The sequence below is a fragment of the Artemia sp. Qi Xiang Cuo genome, chromosome 17 (genome assembly GCF_049724085.1).
Source record: "Artemia sp. Qi Xiang Cuo chromosome 17, ASM4972408v1, whole genome shotgun sequence".
Lineage (NCBI taxonomy): Eukaryota > Metazoa > Arthropoda > Branchiopoda > Anostraca > Artemiidae > Artemia > Artemia sp. Qi Xiang Cuo.
The window spans coordinates 21,841,040-21,860,931 of record NC_142810.1 but is presented as its reverse complement, the minus strand read 5'-3'; the positions used below and the strand labels follow the sequence as shown (position 1 = coordinate 21,860,931).

Genomic DNA, 19,892 nt, shown 5'->3' with positions numbered 1-19,892 from the left:
AATGTGTGTAGTTACTTACAATAGAAATGCCGTTTTTGCACATCTAATCACTTATTATATGCCTTGTATGATATAACTGGGTAATGGGTATTTCCCAAAGTATGCTCCAGCTATTCGAAAATCTTCTACATTTTTTTTTTCATAAGCATCACCGTCATCCAGTTTTGTCTCTTGAGTGTGGTGGAAAACATATTTAAGGACAAGAAATACAAAAATCTATGAAAAAAGGCCTAAATAATATTTTGTCCATGGAATGTAGTGTAGCTCAGAACTTCAAGTTAATTTTAATTATTATTTTAAAGTTTTGAATTGTTATAAGTTGTTTTTATTGTTTTAATTTATTCAATTGTTTTTTTACAAAATTGTTTTTATTTATGGTTTTATTATTTATATTTTGTATAAAGTTAAGTTTATTACTAAAACAACATTCAGTTAATTGCTGTGTAATACAGAAACTCATATTTTTAGCATAAATTATCCTATTATCACATATTTTGCCTATTTCGAATGTTTTACAATCTAAAACGAGAAGAGCCATAAAAATTCTGTAGATGGAAAAAGCTGTTCTTATTTAACGGAAAGATAGCAAAATTGTCGTTCAAACATTACAGCCGTAAGACTGCAAAAAACAAAAACAAAAAAAAACAACATACCAAAAATTTGCACAGAGAATATAAACCTTGAAGCACCAAGGACTATGAAAACGGTATCCAATTGTTTGGATGGGAAGTGGAAACTTACACAACTACATATAGGTCTATCTTGCTAAATTGGAAAAAATTGATAATTCATTGTTTAGTGAAATAAAAAAAAAATGAACATGAACGAAAAATCAGCAAAAAAACAGCTAAGCCTATGGCATCGAACTGCTTAAGAAGGTCTTCTAGCTTTCATTTGAATAAAGGTGTAGTTGTCTTTGGAGAACAACACATCGTTGATATTTAAATTTTTATGGTAGAAAAGTGACGTCAAATTTAATTATTCAGTTCTGCTTATTTATTTTGACAGTTCAAAGTGGAAACACTAATGACAGTTTGAAATTGGCCTAAAAAAATTTAACTTCAAACAACTAAAAGAATTATCTTAAAAACTTCCGTTTCTTAGGTATGAATAGACCTGATATGTAGGGGCGTAATTTGGTATGGGACAGGGGGAAACTGCCTTCAAAAATCTTGTCAAAACTATGATAAGCCTGCATAATTCAAGCATCCACAAAAATGGGTCAGTTTTCTTTATTATATCTTTACCTTTATGGCACTATATGGTTCATTTTTAGTTTGCAATGTCGTTTTAACTTGATTTGGGAAAATTGGCACCAAATTTGCCCCCATCCCCAGGATTTTGACGAAATTTCGCCGCTGCTAATGTGGGTTTCGAGGGGAAAATTGATTTTATTTTGATGTCCTTCGTGCTTAAAGGTTCATATTCCTGTTAATGGTATGTTAAACTACAGCGGAAGCACTAAATTTCCGAGAAATAGTTAATCACCATCACCGTCATAAAACTAAGGTCATGTCATCAGCGTGATGCTCTTCTGTGACAAATTGGATTTGCTGGTGTGAACTTTTCACGTAGAGAATTTAAAACTGGTGGGAAGTCATAAAAGTTCATTTAACAGTTTTATTGATCCTAAAATTACAAAATACTACCTCTTTAATGTAAGAACTGTCTGAAAAATAGTCTATTTCCTACAATCATGTTTTTAAATACCCAGGAAGACTGTTATAAACCATTTTTGACTTTAGCTGGTGTAAAGATAATTAGTAAAGTTTAAGGTATTTTTATTATCCTACCTTCTCTTCTTTTTAGTAATTTTACTGTACTGCCATAAAATACAGTGGTTAAATATTAATGACAATTCATTAATTTTCGGCGCCGAGTTTAAGATACGGTTGTTACTTGAGCTAATTGAATTTTGAGTGTTTGCAGTTGAAGTTCAACGAATTCACATATACATTTTCTGAAGAAAATACCCCCAAAAATAAGCAAATATGATGCTGTTGAAACTGAACCATATGTTTTTCTTAAACAGTATGCTCATGTTTGTTTCCTTTGTCACGAGAGTGGCTTAAGCAGGGTTGCAATTATGTCTTTCCCCCAAAGCTACAATTTTTTTTCTTTTCTTTTTCTGTTTATCTTTCCTTCGTTTTTAGCCAGAACTCTCTGCAAAAAAGACTATAGCTTATTGGCTTGAACATTGTTCACTGTATATGATGGATTTTTTTCAATTTCGAGACCTTTAAAACTTAGTTTTCCTGTACAAAGGGTTGTAATCATGCCTTATTTCTCACCCAAATATGCTAAATTCAGTTTTTTTTTTAATCTTATTTTAATTCTTTTTTTTCATTTTAGACCCGGCTCTATTCAAAATTAAATAAAAAAAACAAGTTTTTTTTAACTGAAAGTAAGGAGCGACATTAAAACTTAAAACGAACAGAAATTATTACGGAAATATGAAAGGGGCTGTCCCCTCCTCAACGCCTCGCTCTTTACGCTAAAGTTTTTTATTGCTAAAAAAAAATAGAGTTGTGAGAAAGTCAAACTTTAGCGTAAAGAGCGAGGCGTTGAGGAGGGGACAGCCCCTTTCATATACGGAATAATTTCTGTTCGTTTTAATTTTTAATGTCGCTCCTTACTTTCAGTTAAAAAAACTTGTTTTTTTTATTTAATTTTTGAGCGTTTTTCAAAACACCGTTTTCTAGAGTTTCGGTTACCATTGAGCCGGGTCGCTCCTTACTTACAGTTCGTTACCACGAACTGTTTGAAAAGGAACAACTGTGGCTTACTTGCTTTTAAATGGTTCAATGTATATGCTGCATGTTTATAAATTTCGAAACCTTTATTTTCCTGTAAATGTTCATCAACTGATTTTCTAGCTACTTCAGGCCAGATCTTGTGAATGACATAACTAAAACACTGGCAAAACTTAAAATGAAAATAAAAGGATTTTTAAATTGAATGAATTTACTGGTTGCTTATAGCAAGAGTGGATCCAGGATTTTTGTTCGGGGGGGGGGGGGGTTACCCGATTTTTACAGGTATTTACCTGTAAAAATACCTTTACAGGTATTTTTTAGACTAATTTTCGACTCGATCAGAAATTTCGGGGGGGGGGGGGGCGGGGTTCAAACCGGGTAACCCCCCCCTGGATACGGCCTTGGCTTAAGGTCAATTTATTACTATGCACTATTCTGATGGGTATTATTTGTATCATTAAAATGTTTCTAACGCGAATTACAAGGTAGACGGTAAACATCAATCTTCTAAACATTTTGAACTTCCTACAATTTCAAATTTTTCCCATGAGATGAGCCCAAATTATTTGTTTTTGGAGAAAACCTAGGGGGACTATGTGGCAAAATTCCCCCCCAGAGATCTCAAGTGTTAAAGAAATATAAAGTTATTTGTCTTAGTTTTTTTTTGCAAAAAAAAGAACGTTGAAAAAACCTTGTTCAAATTTGAGCAATTGTTGTGACTTTAATCGCCTTTTTGGTCAACAGATTAAAATTGGTACTTAGGTACTTTCCCATTATATGGGCCTTTACATGGAAACCAGTCACGAAAAACCCGTTTTTGACGGGTTAACTGCTATAGAGTAATACAATGATAGCGTGGTTTTTATTGCGTATATATTATTTAAACTGCTGTTTTTTGGGGTTTAGGGGGGGGGTACCTAGGTTAGGTTACGTATTTAATATATGCTATGCTTTACCCCCCCCCCCCCCCCCCCCCACCCTAATGTGCAAATATATTGCCCGAATTTGTTTTTAAACGATTATATATTCCTCCTATTTTATTTTATTTCAATAGCATTTACCAAACTTGACTTTTTAGAAAGGCCCATAAAATGGGAAAGTGCCCAAAAATCAATAACTCTTCCTCTCCCTTCCGAATAATTTTGGGTCTTAGTAAGGAAAACGAATATCAAGTTAATTGTCCGTTTTTGCAAAGGACAGAGAATTCATCTATTGGTTGATAGTAAAATCATAATTTTTTCTCCGTGTCAACATTTCACAGTATTGCAAAAGGAGTAATATCCAAGAATTTTATTTATTTAATTATCTTATTATTTTTCACTTAAACAGAATAAAATTGCCGCTAACTAAAATCAATGTCAAGTTTGTCATGATCAAAAACTTCCGAAACAAAAATGCATGTTTTAAAGAGTTTGGATAAACACGTCCTTATCAGCGTTTAATCAGACGACTAAAAAAGTGGCGTCTTACAGACGGATTTAAATCTAAACGTATTATTATTTAATATAATTTTATTGAAAATAGTAATGCTAATATTAATTGTATTGAACAGCTATTATTGAATGGTAAACTTAAAATGGTTTTGAATATTAAACAATAAACTTGAAATTATAAAATCGGAGTTCAGTCTGTGGACGCAGTAGCAATCAAAGGGTTGTAAATTTTTTGTCATAAGAGTACCAGGTTTTGTAATCTTGGACCGACCCGAAAGATTACCTATTTTCAAAAACTGTGCATACCAGGTGGCACGTGTCGTGCATGTTGGAAGTGTCTAATGCGCTGAGCCAGGGACTTACGCAGGGGGAAGGGCCTCCGGGCCCGCCCCCGCCCCCCAAAATCTCACGATTTTTTTCATTTGCCCATAATTTTCTGATTTTTCTCACAAAATAATGGGTTTGAAGGATTTAGCCCCCCCCCCCGAAACAAATTCCTGCGTACGTGCCTGCGCTGAGTGGATAGTTACAGTTTGGTGGTAATGTGCGATGTACAGTGAAAAGAGTAGCGCATCTGACAGCGTTGGTAGAGAGTGATAACTCCTAAAACCGGTTTTAGTTTAACTGGTAGGAGCTTATATTCAAACTTTTACAATTGCTGTACCCACTACTCGTGAGCCTTCACTTAATTTTCCTCAACAGAGGGCTTGGCTTAGAAAAAGGTCTTTAGGTAATTTAATTATGTTCATTAGGCTCGAATTTAACTATAAATTTTAGTATTTATCACATACCTTTTTTCAAATCTATGAGGGGCGAAAATTGCCTCTTGTTGCTCACAGGTACTCACCCAAACGGTTACAACACTTTACAATTTACAACTACTGTACTGATGAAAAAACCTTAAGTGGAGTAAAAATAAATAAATAAGATCTCCTATTCCCAAAAATTCAACAGTTAAACTATACCCAAATTTCTTTGAAGTTTGGAAAATTTATTTTTCAATTTTAAATGGTAAACTCAACTCTTCTTATCAGTCTGTTAAACCTTTTGCCTCATCTCGTAGGCAAAGATTCGAAGTTTACTGATATATATATATATATATATAAATTTTCCATATCTGAATATGGGTCAAGTCAAAGTCTGCCAAACAAAGAGCAAAAAGTCGAAGTCCTAAAACTTGGGAAACTTACTTGAGAATTTAGATTATTAGCGAGCTAATCTTTTTTTCCACGATTGCCACACACAAACTCAACTTTAATGTGCTGAAAAAGTCAATTTACAACACAAAAAAGGGAGCTATTTTAGTCGATATTTAGCTCATCAAAATTGAACCGGTCTTAACATTTGCCGTTTTACCTTCAGGGGCTTCTGTCTTGTAATCTGGTGTACAATTTCGGTTTTAACACCTGATACCAACATTTTAATATGTAGTCGTCTTTTAACTGATCATGCTTTGCGCTAAATCAGATTTTGCGAGGGGACAGACAAAAATAAGGACGGTAAACCAACTTTGACTTTATAATGATTATTCGTTCTTTTAGTTTTTAACTATTAGTTTATTAAATTCACATTTAAATCTGTATTTTTGCTATTTTTAAAATTTTAATTAGTAAGGTGTTTATATTTCTATATTCTTTGAAGAATATACTTGAGGCCAAGACCATGTCCAGGAGGGGAGGAGTTATCGGGGTTGAGCCCCTGTAAAAAAAAAAATATTCGGCCCGTAAAGCATAACAAAAAGGCATACAAAACAAATTTTGATGCATCTTTTAAAGTTATTTGTACCCCATACCCCAACCCAACAAAAAGTACCCACCCTCCTCCCTTGAACAAAAATCCTGGATACGCTCTTGCCTGAAGTTACCTGAGGTATCAGTCTTTACGATGATTTCCGCTTATCTATGATTTTCTTATACAACCTCCTGTTCTACTGTTTTGTGAGCCCTCCCCCCTCTAAAGTGAACCAAAAAATTACACATTGTACGTACTCTTCCTATAATACAAATAGGCAGGGTTAAGGCTTCGTACCTTTGCCTTCCCTCCCACTCCTGGAGACATCAATGTTTATATGATTTGTCGCATAAAAGTTTAAATTTTCACATAGCATTTTTTTATCTTGAAAATTATTACCAACATATCCCCCTAAGTGTAGAGTCCCCTTCCAAAATAAATTTAGCCTAAGTGCATATCGTGCCTCTTTCAATTTTTGTTTTAACCAATTTCCTTACTATCACACCCACAATTCTAAGTCATGATCTGTCATGTGGTAGATGATTGGAAGATTTTTCTGACGGAACACTTCTGATATATATATAAAAAATCATTATATATATATATATATATATATATATATATATATATATATATATATATATATATATATATATATATATATATATATATATATATATATATATATATATATATATATATATATATATATATATATATATATATATATATGTATATAAATAAGTACTTTTCAAGATAGCAGTAGTCACGCAGGAATTGTATTGAAGATCAGGTAGCATCACCCAGCGAGACACTGTAAAACAAAGGGTTTCTCTCTCTGGGAACTATGTTTAAACTTAACTTTTTAGGGGGGTTTAGGGAGAATAAAAGATACCTAGGTTGGGTTAGGTTACGTATTTAATATGCTATGCTTTACCCCCTCCCCTCCCCCCTAATGTGCAAATATATAACCCAAATTTGTTTCTGAACTATTATATTTTCATCGTATTTGGTTTTATTTCATTAGTATTAACGAAACTTCACTTAACGCGTGACTACTGGTATCTTGAAAAGCCCCAAAAAATATATATAAAATAAAATCATGTGAAAAAATAAATTAACTAAGATGCTTTTCCTTTGAGCAACACGTTTAAATTCTTGTCTTAAACATCGTTTCCCAAAATTTTTAATGGGTGCTATGCATGGGCGTAGGCAGCATTAGGCAGCATATTGTCTAGGGGAGGGGCAGTCGATAGTGTGATGAAGTTTTATATACTGCTTTTTCCAAACCATCTGCTTTTTCAGCCATATTTAATGTAAATTTGAAGGTCTAGGGGGGGGGAAGCTCCCCCCCCCCTCCCTACGCCCATGGTGTTTTGCCTTAAAACCAGTCTCCATTTGGCAGATTCTGCAAATCTGCACCGCCAATCTGCAAATTTTATTTCAATGGCGACTTCTTTTCCGGCTTCGTATTGGCAGTTTGCAGAATAAGTAGAAAAGTATAACGGACCTTCCTAAACGTGAAATGACATGTCAACGATGTAGTTAAGCATACTTCTGAGTAGCATTTTCCAAGTACATGAGAAGTTGCAAGCACATAATACGGCCATTAGGCTTCCTAATAACAGTAAGACAACGATCTCTGACATCCAATAAGTCTATTTTGTCCCATGTTTTTTGAATAATAATAACAATATCAAAAAGAAAATATCCTAATACCAAATCAATAGCTTTAAAACTATTGTCTCATTGAGATATTTGCAAGGGATATACAGAGAAAAATCAATGGCTTAGTGGGGAGGATTTGAGTTTTTTCGCGGAAGAAGATAAAAAGAAAAAAAAACTAACTAAATACATCAAAATCAATTTTGTATGCACTAGCCCAGCTAGTATTGTTTTTCTTGTCGTTTTTTTATCATCCACAAGTCAATTCTACTCGATTGATCCCAATGAGGAAATTCTTTGGAAAAGTTAAAATATACAAATACTGCATATTTGGACTTAAAATCGCTCTTTTTCTTGTATATGACTCTTCTTGAAGGAGCATCCCGCTTAAGCATGTGATTCCAAATATATAACACCCATCAAGTTTAAAGTTACACATCAAAAGCTACAAGCCCAAGAAAATTTGCCAGATTTTGAAAAAAGGAGAAAAAAAAAAACTAAGCGTGCAAGTGATCTTAATAAGAACTACATTAGCAAATTCGCCACGATAAACAACCCTGTGGTAGGTGTTTCGAGCTCCCATCTACAAAGATTTTGAATTATGCAATTTTGAACGTTTGCAGCCACACAAAAAATGCGGCTGCCAAGGGAAAATATACAATCCTTCTATGAAAAGGGGGTAAAAGCTGTTGTCCATAAGTGTTAGATTTGTTCTGAATGCGGCAAAATTTAGTATCTTGCAGGACGTCAATCCCCTTGGGGGGGGGGGACAAATGCCCAGTTTGACCCCCTGTAGATACCCATTATCTATCTGACCCAAATCAGTTGGCTACTTTCCTTGTGCATCGAGTCGGAAACGATCAGGCACGTACACAGGAATTTGTTTCAGGGGGGGGGGGGCAAATCCTTCAAATCCCTTATTCTGTGAGGAGTATAAGAAAATTATGAGAAAATAAAAATCATGAGATTTCGGGGGGCCCGGGACCGGAGGCCCTCCCCCTGCATACGTACCAGGAAACAGTACTTTCCTTGCGCACCGTGACGACTATAGGTATATACTACCGAACTTAGATCGGGAAATCTAAGGGGATTTTTCGCGAATCTGAAGCGCCTTTTTTTAAGCCCAAGTTTCTAGAACTTTCTTAGAACAGTCCTTCGGACTGACTTCAAGGAAAAATTCTTCATTTATTCGTCTATGTGCAGCTAAAGCGTTCGCGACTCCATTTCTTTGTCAAATCCGCTAAAAGATGAGTTCATAGGTAATACAAAACTGTTTTACCTCTAGTACTGGAAACTCGTTCTAGAAACAAAAATGAAAGATAGAGAGCTATTATTGTATCCATGCTATTTTATTGTACCCACCTTATTTTATTGTATTCACGCTAAGAACATTTCCTGATAAAAATTTATGGTCAATTTGAAAGCTGTGTTATTAGCCGCCGAACTGCGACTCCACGAAGCATGGAGGTTATCTGTCGAATATCTTACCAAGGGGATATATTTAGCCTTCTGTCTTTTATTTTCTATTTGATCCGGGTGATATCAATGACATCTGTTAGAGAGGGTGGGGGTTGATAAATTACCGAGACATAGCAGATAGAGATAAACGAATTTGCGGTCAGAAGTCTTCAATTTCCAATCAATATTTGCTAACAGGGTTATCAAATTTGTCTAGAGAGTTGGGGGAATATTTGTCAAAAAATTTTCGGTGTTGTAATTCTCAGTTTTGGCAGTTGACCTAGTTTTCATAAGTGAATATAAATATTTACAAATGATCACAGCGTATTATGGGATAAATTGGGGGCATGTCTCATGTGGAATAAATCAGATTTTTGATAACTATTATTTTCCGAGCTCAATTCAATAGGGCCATAGGCTAAAAAATAAAATTTATATTCGAGTATGATTCCTGGGTTCCATATCTAGAACTCGCCACATAAAATTGAGCAAAAAGGCAATCAATTTCAAAGAGTTTATTTATATTGAATTTTGGGAAGGACCAGGGGCGATCTCCAGAATTTGTATTGGGGGAGGGGGCAAGAGGGGTCCATATCCGGATAGTAAAGGGGCATGGAAAATATAATAATTCTTTTCTTAACATTATTGGGGGGGGGCAGATATCCCCCCAATTTAAAGTGTTGTAGTTTGACAGATAGTCATTTATGGTTTGCAAATCGAAACTTTTGGCATATTTTAGTCACTTTTTTTTATTCTTAGAGGTAAAAAAAGTGGATTAGCTATTTTAGCTCCAAATACGCAATTTTTCGTGGGGGGGATTTTTAGGACTAGAAATTAAAAGTGCGTGGACTTCGGCCAAAAAACTTAGGCAGGTCTGAAGTTGCGATACTACAATTAACGCCAGACTTACCTATCACGGTTCTAATATTTAAAAACGTCAAAGGTCTCACACTACAGATAACATAACCCACAACCTTTGTTTAAATAGACACGGTTTATCTGGTATGCTGAAATAAGTATAATCAAACAATCACTGTATAATTGGGGTACGTCCTAAATACAGTCAGGTATACCTACTTACTACACTCTCGCCTTGAGTATTTAAAGAAGTTCTATTGATTTTTTTTTTCATGATAAGTCATAAAGTCTGGCTTTGAAATCTGAGGGGTTAAATACTTATGACTATAGGTGCACTCAATTTAAGCCTTAAGATAAGCATATTTTTCATAGGTAAGGGGTCTGACGCTTCGAAAATGGATTTCTTTGAGCCCAAATCAACCAAGATGAGTAGAGGGGTTAAGTTTGGTTTTTCTAAACTCTACAGGCGAGCAAAAATCGTTGCTGTTATGCAATAAGGTTGCATCTAACATCTTCACACTTTTGAGTGCGAAGTTTTGATCACACTTTTGAGTTTTGAATGATCACAAAAAACGGGTTGGTAAGCTTTTCTCAAGGGAAGTATTATCAGGATAATGTACGTTCGATCTCATTTTGACTCTTCTCATCTGTGTTCCTCCCTATGAGCAGTGGACCCTCCCTACAAGCAGTGGCATCAATTAAAAAAAAAATTGGAGGAGAGGGAGTGGCAAAATTAATTTTTTCAAAATCTAGGGGAGGGGGGCATATTTGTCTTTTTTAATTCTTTCAATGGAAATGCCAGTACTTGTCAGTTATCCCGACGACACTCAAGAATTGAAGTTAAGTTAATCATAATGAAATAGACCAAAATATCATGAAAATATAATTCTTGAGTAACAAAATTATAGAAACTGCAACAGAAGATTATGGAAAGCAGGCCGCCCAGAACGCATTATAACCTAACATAACCCAACCTAACCAACTCTATATATCATATATTTAATTAAAATATGCCTGAATAGTAGTTTATCTCTAATTATTTCTGAATGCAGACACAAAAACTGGTTTTACTCAGGACAAGAACTTGAGTGTGGCCTGGATAACTGACAAGTATCGAAATACCAAAAGAAGGTAGCCTATATTCAATGAGGAAGAAGGAGGTAATTTTCAAAATCTAGGAGGGGCAAAATATCAATGGGGAAATTTTATCCTCCCTTGTTTGACGTCACTACCTGCGAGAAAAGCCTGTCAAATGGTTTTTTGGCGATTATTTCAGAGGTGTGAGCATATCAAATGCAACATTAGGTGTGAAACGACGAAATATCATTTTTACACCTTTTATAAGTTGTTGGTAAAAGTCTAGTTTAGCTACTTTTGGCTATCTTGGAAAGGTGTTAGGTTAGGAAAATGAAACTTTCAGGGATGGGTCTAAAGGCTAAAGTATGTCCCAGGAAGATATTTAGAAGTACCTACCTCCACTCCTTCTCCCTCAAGAGGGTCCTGAAATTTGCCCACATGACAGGTCTATTACCTATTGACATTTTAACAAAACAACATTTTACCTTAATTTTTAGTTAGGTTATCAGTTTCTTTTTCTCTGGCTTTAGTTCTGAACATGCAATTCCTGTTATTTGAGTAGAATTATAAGCCATATCAATTTTTTTTTATTTAGAAAAGGTATTTGCATATCTTAAAACCTTGTAAATTGAAATTGAGCAAAGTTGTGAAGCTGAAAACAATTTTGCTGCGCTTCATTTGAGCAGAAGATTTATGTTGCAAGGTTATACTTTTATACCACACAAATTTTTAAAGGTCATCAAAGGTCAGGATCCTCTAGAGGGAGAAGGAGTGGATGTAGGTACTTCAAAATACATTCACGGGACATACTTTAGCCTATAGACCCATTCCTGAAAGTTTCATTTAAATATTTCCAGAGAGCAAAAACAGTTTTTTCGGGGATTTAAATAAAAAGAGAAAAAATAAGAATAAATACAGTGTATAGCTGAACAATGTCGCTTTATTTTTGTAACCTATATAGTCCATAAAACTATGTCAGACAGTTTTTGAATTAGAAGTACTGAAGCATGTCTAGTGTCCCCTACCTACAATGAAGTAAAATCTCAACATAGTAAGCAAAGAATGCAAATGCGACTCTGGAAATGCAACCATAGGATAACACCCACTAGAGGAATTTACAATTTTTTCTATGGAAAACAGAATTAACACCTTTTGTACAGAAGTAGTTATATTTTTCTTATTTAAAGTTTTTTCACTAATTCTCCATGCTTAGGCTTACTCCAAACAGAGTTATTGTGAGAATAGTCCCCTCTCTTAACTATGCTTGATTATGTTTGGCATGATGGCGATATAGGGATTTTTATATTTAGGTAAAACGAGTAGTAAACAGTCAGGTGATTCAAGTTTCCATCGATGCATAGGCAACAGGTAAAACTTTGTAATGCACATTTTGATACTTCGTAGAAGCGATTTTTTTTTTGGAAAAAAGCTGAATGGACGGTTTAAACGTACTTATTACTTTTCTTTAAAAAAATACCCGTATTTAAACTGATATAAATTGGGCAAAGAAAATGTGGGGTGGCTAAGCCAAGACAACCATCCCCTGGAGCCTTTGTAACGCATTTAGGGGAATTCACTCTCTATCCCTGGACCTAGGTACGATCAAACCACGCAAATTCCTAACAGAATGGGATTCAAACACGCGATTCAAACACAGTAACAGTGGTTACTGCTTGTTCATTTTTTGATAAAATTTCACATCTTTCCCCTGGCATGGTGAAGAATAAAAGATGGTTGGTACTTTCCCATTATATGGGCACTTCGGCTATAGACAGTCGAATGAATGCAGTGATAGAGACTCGTAAAGCGGGTATTTGTTATCTAAATTGATCGAAGACCGTGGTTTCTCATTGAATTTACAATATTTAAACTGTTGGCTTTTGGGGTTTAGGAGGAGAAAAAGGTACCTAGGTTAGGTTACTTATTTAATATATGCAATGCTTTACTCCCCCCCCCCCACCTCCTAATGTGCAAATATATGGCCCAAATGTGTTTATAAACTATTATATAAACATCCTATTTTATTTTATTTCATTAGCATTAACCAAACTTGACTTTTTAGAAGGGCCCATATAATGGAAAAATACCAAATGGTTTAAAGATATTGCAGGTTTTTAGTGAATATAAACGTTCACAGTTTTTAAAATGCCTGACAAGATGAAGGCGTCAGTTGAGAGCGATACTTAAAAGACCACTTTTCAATGAATAGCCAACTTGTCATATAAAAAAATAAATAGCTTATCTTCTACAATTTTATAAAAGTAAATACGCCTCGAAATGTTAAGATTCCACTAAAACAAGATGGTATTTCTTTTTAATCGTTGAAAGTTTTTCTCAGCGGCAATAACAAGTTTATACATTCAAGATTCACAGGTTGGAACATCTGAGTATTACAAAAGACTTGTCATTGTACACAACTGGCTTACGTTAAGACCCCCTCACGGGTTGTAGAATTGATTTTTCATTAGGGGGTTGTAAATTTTGGCGTCAAAGATATTGGTTTAATGCTCTGTTTGTACAAGAATGGCGGTGTTCCATTTTACAAGGCCCTCTGTTATCGTATATAACACCTTCAAAGTCAATATACTTGAACCCAAACGAATCTGGGTAAATATTTAAGTGCCAGCTTGAATTTACTTAAGTAAACAAATCTTTACGGGTTGATTTGGCAAAAAAATTAAATAAGCAGAACGTGAAGATATATATGTTTTAGAATCATTTAAGTAAGTAGGCCTACAATAATTTATGCGTTTTGTATCTCAAATCAACGATAGTTTTCTTATTTTATCTGAAAGATATTATAGTGAGGGGGAGGGACAGGACAGGGTCATACATTAAGAATCACTTATAAATTTTGAACTAGGACAACTTTTGAAATAATATTCTATAAATAAAATATCCGCCCACCTTGAAAACTGTTTGACTGTAAGACTTAATTGAAGCCTACCCATTAAACATGTAATTACCAAAATTCAGGCGTGTCTACTGACCAAGTTATATTGGTTCAAAATACTGATATTCAGTTTTGAATTTGAAGCTGCACAAAGTAATAAATTTTAAAGCATTGAATATTTCCTCCAAATAATATATAGTTGTTGAAATAAATAAATTCAAAATAAGTCAAAATAAATTCAATAAAGCAAAATAAATTCAAAATAAGTTCGAAATTCGAAAAGGTCGAAGCAAAACCTTGTTTGTTTGAAATATTGACAATCAGGTTTGGCTTTTGAAATGAAGCAACTTTCAAAATGATGTTCAGTAAATGGGATATATTCCTCCCCCACAAACTTGTAGCAATCTAACTTAACGAAAGCTCTTCAAATAAACAGATAATTACTAAAAATTGGCTACGGCTAAATCCATAACAAGTTTCAAAGTAAATTCAAAATTACCAAATAGATTCCTCGTCTGCTAGCAAAACCTTACGTCTGAAATATTGATAGTCAGTTTTGAGTTTTGAAACGAAGCAACTTTCGAAATGATACTCAATAAATGGGAAATATTCCTCCCCCTGGAACTTATAGCACCTTCACTTAATCAGAGCCCTTCAAATAAACAGATAATTACCAAAAATTGGCTATGGCTACTTACAAAGCCATGTTTGTCCGAAATGTTGTTCGTCAGTTTTAATTTGTGGAACGAAACTACTTTTTGCATCCATTGTTCACCGGTAGAGGGGCTATCTGGATGAATATACATTCTCTTTGGCATTTCGGGGTCAGCCTTACCAGCTACCATCCACCGACTAAAATAAATATATAAAATTAAACTAATTAATAAAAACAAACTAAAACTAAGCTATGAAATTATAACATTACAACCAAAAAACTAAATGAAAACGTATTTAAAAAAGAGCCTACCTTTTTTTCTAAACCTTATTTCCAATTACTCTAATAAGAAAATAACTTGGATTAATGATTGCGTATCTTGGGGTAGTAGGGGTTTATGGCTCAACTAGGGGAGGGAGGGGTGCATTTTTCCTATGGTGCAACATTTCATGGGGCACCATTTAGATATATTTCAAGAAAGACACTTACGTTGTCTAAGGAGGCATGCAAAAACTAATAATGCCCCAAGTTCTAAATCTTGGAATATACGTAAAGGGGGCGGCCCTCTGATTCACTCCCCTAAAACCCTAAAGTTCCATAGTTTCTGGACCCCTCTTTTTAAAATAATCAAATAAAATTTAGTATTTTATTAATGCTCCCCTAAAAAATCCCTGTGAACGCACCTTGTTGGAACCAATACCTACACCCCTGAAGTGGGTAAATAAAATTCATAGTAAAAGATTTTATTCCCCCCCCCCTCTTCAAGAAAATTTCCAAGAGCCTATTTTTCAAGTCATCGGACACCCCCCCCCCCCGATATCTCTTACGATTGGCCCCCTAAAGATATAGCTTAAAGATCACTTTATATTAGCTATTTTTTCATTTATCATTAAACTTTCTTTTTTGTCACGAGTCAACGAAACCGTTCATCAGAAAAAGCAAAGCTTTTGAGTGAGGCTTCTTTTTTAAAGAAAGCTGTCGGGAGAACTTCAAGGAGTCCCAAATCAAACAAGTTTTCATAACAAGCTAAGTTTTAGCGTCGAGATTTCTTTAGACAAGGTGTAAAAATCAATATGAAAGCTTTTGGTGATATAGCATTAAATGACTTTAAACTGTTTAACATAGTTTTTTTTTCTCTCCAGCAAGTCAAAGGCTTAGGCCTATTTAATACATTACAGTAGCCAAAAAACTTGAGAGGATTTTTTTTTCTATAGAACTAAAATATACAAATCATTTCTCCAGAGTCATCTTTAAGCAGCCCATATATATATATATATATATATATATATATATATATATATATATATATATATATATATATATATATATATATATATATATATATATATATATATATATATATATATATATATATATATATATATATATATATATATATATAACACTAACCGCGTTATCGGCAATGTTTTTGAATAGCAGACCTTCGGAGACTGAAAACTTCAGTCTAGTTTCACTTCTATTTCCAAAACCGAATACAGTCTAGACACATGGAGAGCCATACTATTATTGGGCTTTGTAATAAGAATGATTAGTTGGTGGGGGGGGGGGGCTTAAGCGTGACAATCGTGTCAATGACATTCACTTACCTTCCCCCTTATAATTATTTAAACTTACATTGCGCTTGTTACGGATACTTATATCAGGTGTAATCTTAAGGAGGGCAGCATTTTGGGGGACCATTTTTACACAAACGCAGACAAATTACTTAAAAAATACAAAATTGCAGAAAGTTTTAAAAGTCCTTACACTTATTATGGTGAAGTTCTTACCCTGCCCACCTTAATACATCCCCCCTCTTAGTTTCGAAGGCTGTTTCCCTCAATAGAATACTGCTAGTTATTGCAGTTTTTGACAGCTTTTATGCGAATAAGCCACCACAGCAGATTATAAACATCAAAGCACCGGGAAGCAGAAGAAAAAGCAAGAATCGGTGTTTCAATATTAGCGTTTCTGAAATGCAAAAAGTAATTGTTGTCTTTAGGAAAGTATCTGCAATTAATGAGTAAAAACGATCTTGAACTCGCAATATTCTAGTTAAGTCTTGCTTTAATTAAAAAGTATGAGCTACCCTTTATAATCTACAAGACCGTTCATAATTTATAATCCACTAGATATTAGACATTTTCAGCTCATAGTTAACACTGATTTTAACACTAAACTGGAGAGACAGGGTCAACTACTGAAAGGAGCTTTTCTTGTCGTTACGAAATTAAAAGCCCTTTTAAATTAATTCTTAAATTTTTTTAGACTTTTTGAATCCAAAATCCCTGCCTCCTCCTGACTGCCCCCTTAAAATCCTTTAAAAAATCCCTGGTATAGCATATGAAAACGCTCATTTCATAAGGTCTTTTCGATAATGCATAGTTAAATATCGATGCTGAAAAAATGAAATAAAATTGTAGATAAATAGACTTTGCGTGTTAAATCGAAGATCATCAGTTTCAAGTTAACGCTTCCTTTCATGGTAATTAGAGCCATTTACTAAGTCCAATATTTACATTATAGCTATTCAAGAGTGATATTTTCCATTTGCGTGTGAGTCCCATCGCCTTCACATGTACAATTCTTTGCCGAATCAGTTACCACAAGATTACCATAGGAGTGCCAAAAATGAAACCATTTACCACAAGTAAATACTATCCACTTCCGCTAAATACCCATTCGTTGGTATGGTCAACCTTGTTGAAGAAGCTACTAATTAATAATTACATCGAAATTTTCAACTTCATGCTAAGAATATTAATTAGACTGTACATAGTTATCGATTAAAGTATACCCTTAATGATAAAAATTTTCCCAGGAGCTGATACTGTTAAGAGTCACATGAATAATTGGTTGTCTAATTAAAGAGTTTATACGTTCAAAGCATAAATCTTGCCGATTTGTCGACATCTTTGTTTATAAGTCATAAGTCGTTCCTTACATCATGGCTGAAAATTCTGTTGCTCAAACTCTAAGACATTGTACTATTAGACTTAAACGCATAACCTAACGAGTCTAAAGATGTTTTTAACACATGGGGACTGCTTAAAGTAGAGCTCTGAATGCTTTAAATTCACTTCATCCAATTTTCTATTTTCAAAACAAGTTTTTAAGAATAATACACTTTAGGGGCATTTTCGCTCAAATAATTCTTGACACATTGTGAATTTCTTTACTGCCCTATCTTATAAAAGAATCTGGGGCCTAACCTAACCAAAATATCAACTAAATATTTAATAAGAAAAGGCTCTAATGTGGTTTCTCAACGAGACGAAGGTTATTGTCTGGTATAGACACCGTGAAAAACCGGGTATTCGCAATAGAAGTTCTCGAGTGTGTTTTATATTTTAGATAAGTACCGAATCTGGCAACATTGAAGGAACAATGTATGTAGGGTAATCAGAACCGGAGGTAGGAGTCTTTAGAGAGGAAGGGAGGTCAAATTAAAAGAAAAATAACAGCGAGGTAAAACATAAGTAATTATTTAATCGTAAAAACTTCGTGATTACTAAGGGTTTAGGCCCAAAAATTCCGCCCTGTGTTCGTGCCAGAATAAAATTTTTATTTTTGTGATAGGCTACACTCCTTCGATCCGAGAGCAGTGCTGCAGAAGCTCATGTTAGAAGTAAATTGTGGATCGTAACATCTAAAATCTGAAGTTTTGTTACGCAAGGAAGTAACGACGCACGGGACAGTTTTAGTAACACCAAGCCACCTAAAGCCAGCAAATTTACACTCGCCCCTCCTCCACTTCAATCTATTCAAAGCTTCACTCTTTACCCCCTCCCATGAACTGAAATTTTTCTTTAAATCCTTCCTTGTGACGTCTTCTCACCCCATTCGCCGACGATTCGTTTGGCCACAGAAGGACGTCTTTTGACTCACAAAATCTTAGTTCTTTTTAATGGCTTAAAATTTTAAACAGAAGAACCAATCATCTGAAATTCAACTTCTCGTTCTTTTTATTCGATTACAGCTTCATATAAGATACAGGTGAGCCAATCAAGCTTTAAGAGGCGGGTCCATTTGTTCCTACATAAACTGTATCCTCCTGGAATAAATGGCCTTACGAATTATACCATTAAATTACAACCACGGAATTATGGAAAAGTGTCTCATGTCGTCTTTGGGAAAAGCATAAGAAAAGAAAACATGTTTTAAATTCTAAATATGCTATTTAAACAAAACTTGGTAATAAGAGTGACTGCGTACTAGTGCCTACTAACCGTAATCATAGCAATAACAAATGAAAATAAATATTTTGGTTAGTATATAGTTTTGTAGTGACTATTTGATTAGTCTATTTTCAAAACAATACATGAAAAACGCAAAACGGCTAAACTTTGACTGATGATGCTTTAAGATTAATTTTGAATAGGAAGGATCTAACATACTAAATTTAGTATTTTAATAATTTTCAAAAATATATTTATATTGTTGCAAACACGTTTATATTATCAGCCAATCAATTAATTTGTCTATAAGTAATTACAACAATGAAACGAAATTTTTAATATATTAAAATTCAGTTTTAAAATATACTTTAGAAAGATGCACGCCATTATGCGAAAATTCCGTGATTACGAAGGATACTTGGCCCCGATGTACGTGCCTAAATACACATATGTTTTTTTATTAATATTATAGAGAAAAATATATAAACTTACTTATAGCTGGTAATAACAATAAAATGTGTTTTGAAAAATGACATTATAATAATATAATCGATTCATATAGAACGGATATTATCACTTTACACCCAGTTCTAATGAGCTAATTCGCAGTTAATTTTCTAAATATAAGGATTTATGTATTTTTTAAACATTTTAGGTTTCGGAAACTTAGTTCAAAAACGCACATTTTTTCTTTAACCACCAAAGTAATATATCGACCGACACATCGATAAAGCGATATATCGAATGATCAAGACTATCACAGCATGGACTCACCATCAATAGTCTTTTGGAGTGCTGGGACTGTTTTCGCCTTTTATTCAATAAAATGAGCTAAATATAAATAAAACATGAATATACATATAACTAAATAGGCTAGTTGAAATAAATGAGACAATGAATGGGTTGAAAGTGCGATTTCTTTTCAAATGTCTAAATTTTTCTGTCAATTGCTGGAATTGGGTTGTTCAGAACAGAATTTCTGCTCTATACATTCATTTTTATATACAAACAATTGATTTGTATTTATTTTCCGCTATACAATTGTTTACATCTTAAATTAATCAATTATTAGACAAATTAATTAGTTCAAGATTATAAATGTACATAGAAAATCATATATTAATGACCTGGAAAATACCAGACATGAAATACAAACGATATTTAACAATTTAATTCTCTACCAACTAC

At 34.0% G+C, this 19,892-nt stretch overlaps 1 protein-coding gene across 3 annotated transcripts in view; it reads right to left on the bottom strand.

Annotated features, from left to right (window-relative positions):
* The window catches only part of LOC148942000 (T-box transcription factor TBX3-like), an 81,291-nt gene that overhangs the window by 39,665 nt on the left and 21,734 nt on the right, over positions 1–19,892 (bottom strand). For 2 of the 3 annotated variants that reach the window (XM_089103557.1, XM_089103558.1), the window contains exon 4: positions 14,546–14,723. In XM_089103557.1, coding sequence (XP_088959683.1) covers positions 14,546–14,723 — 178 coding nt within the window. The remainder of the gene's footprint in view (positions 1–14,545; positions 14,724–19,892) is intronic. The other variant, XM_089103559.1, reaches the window with a different exon arrangement.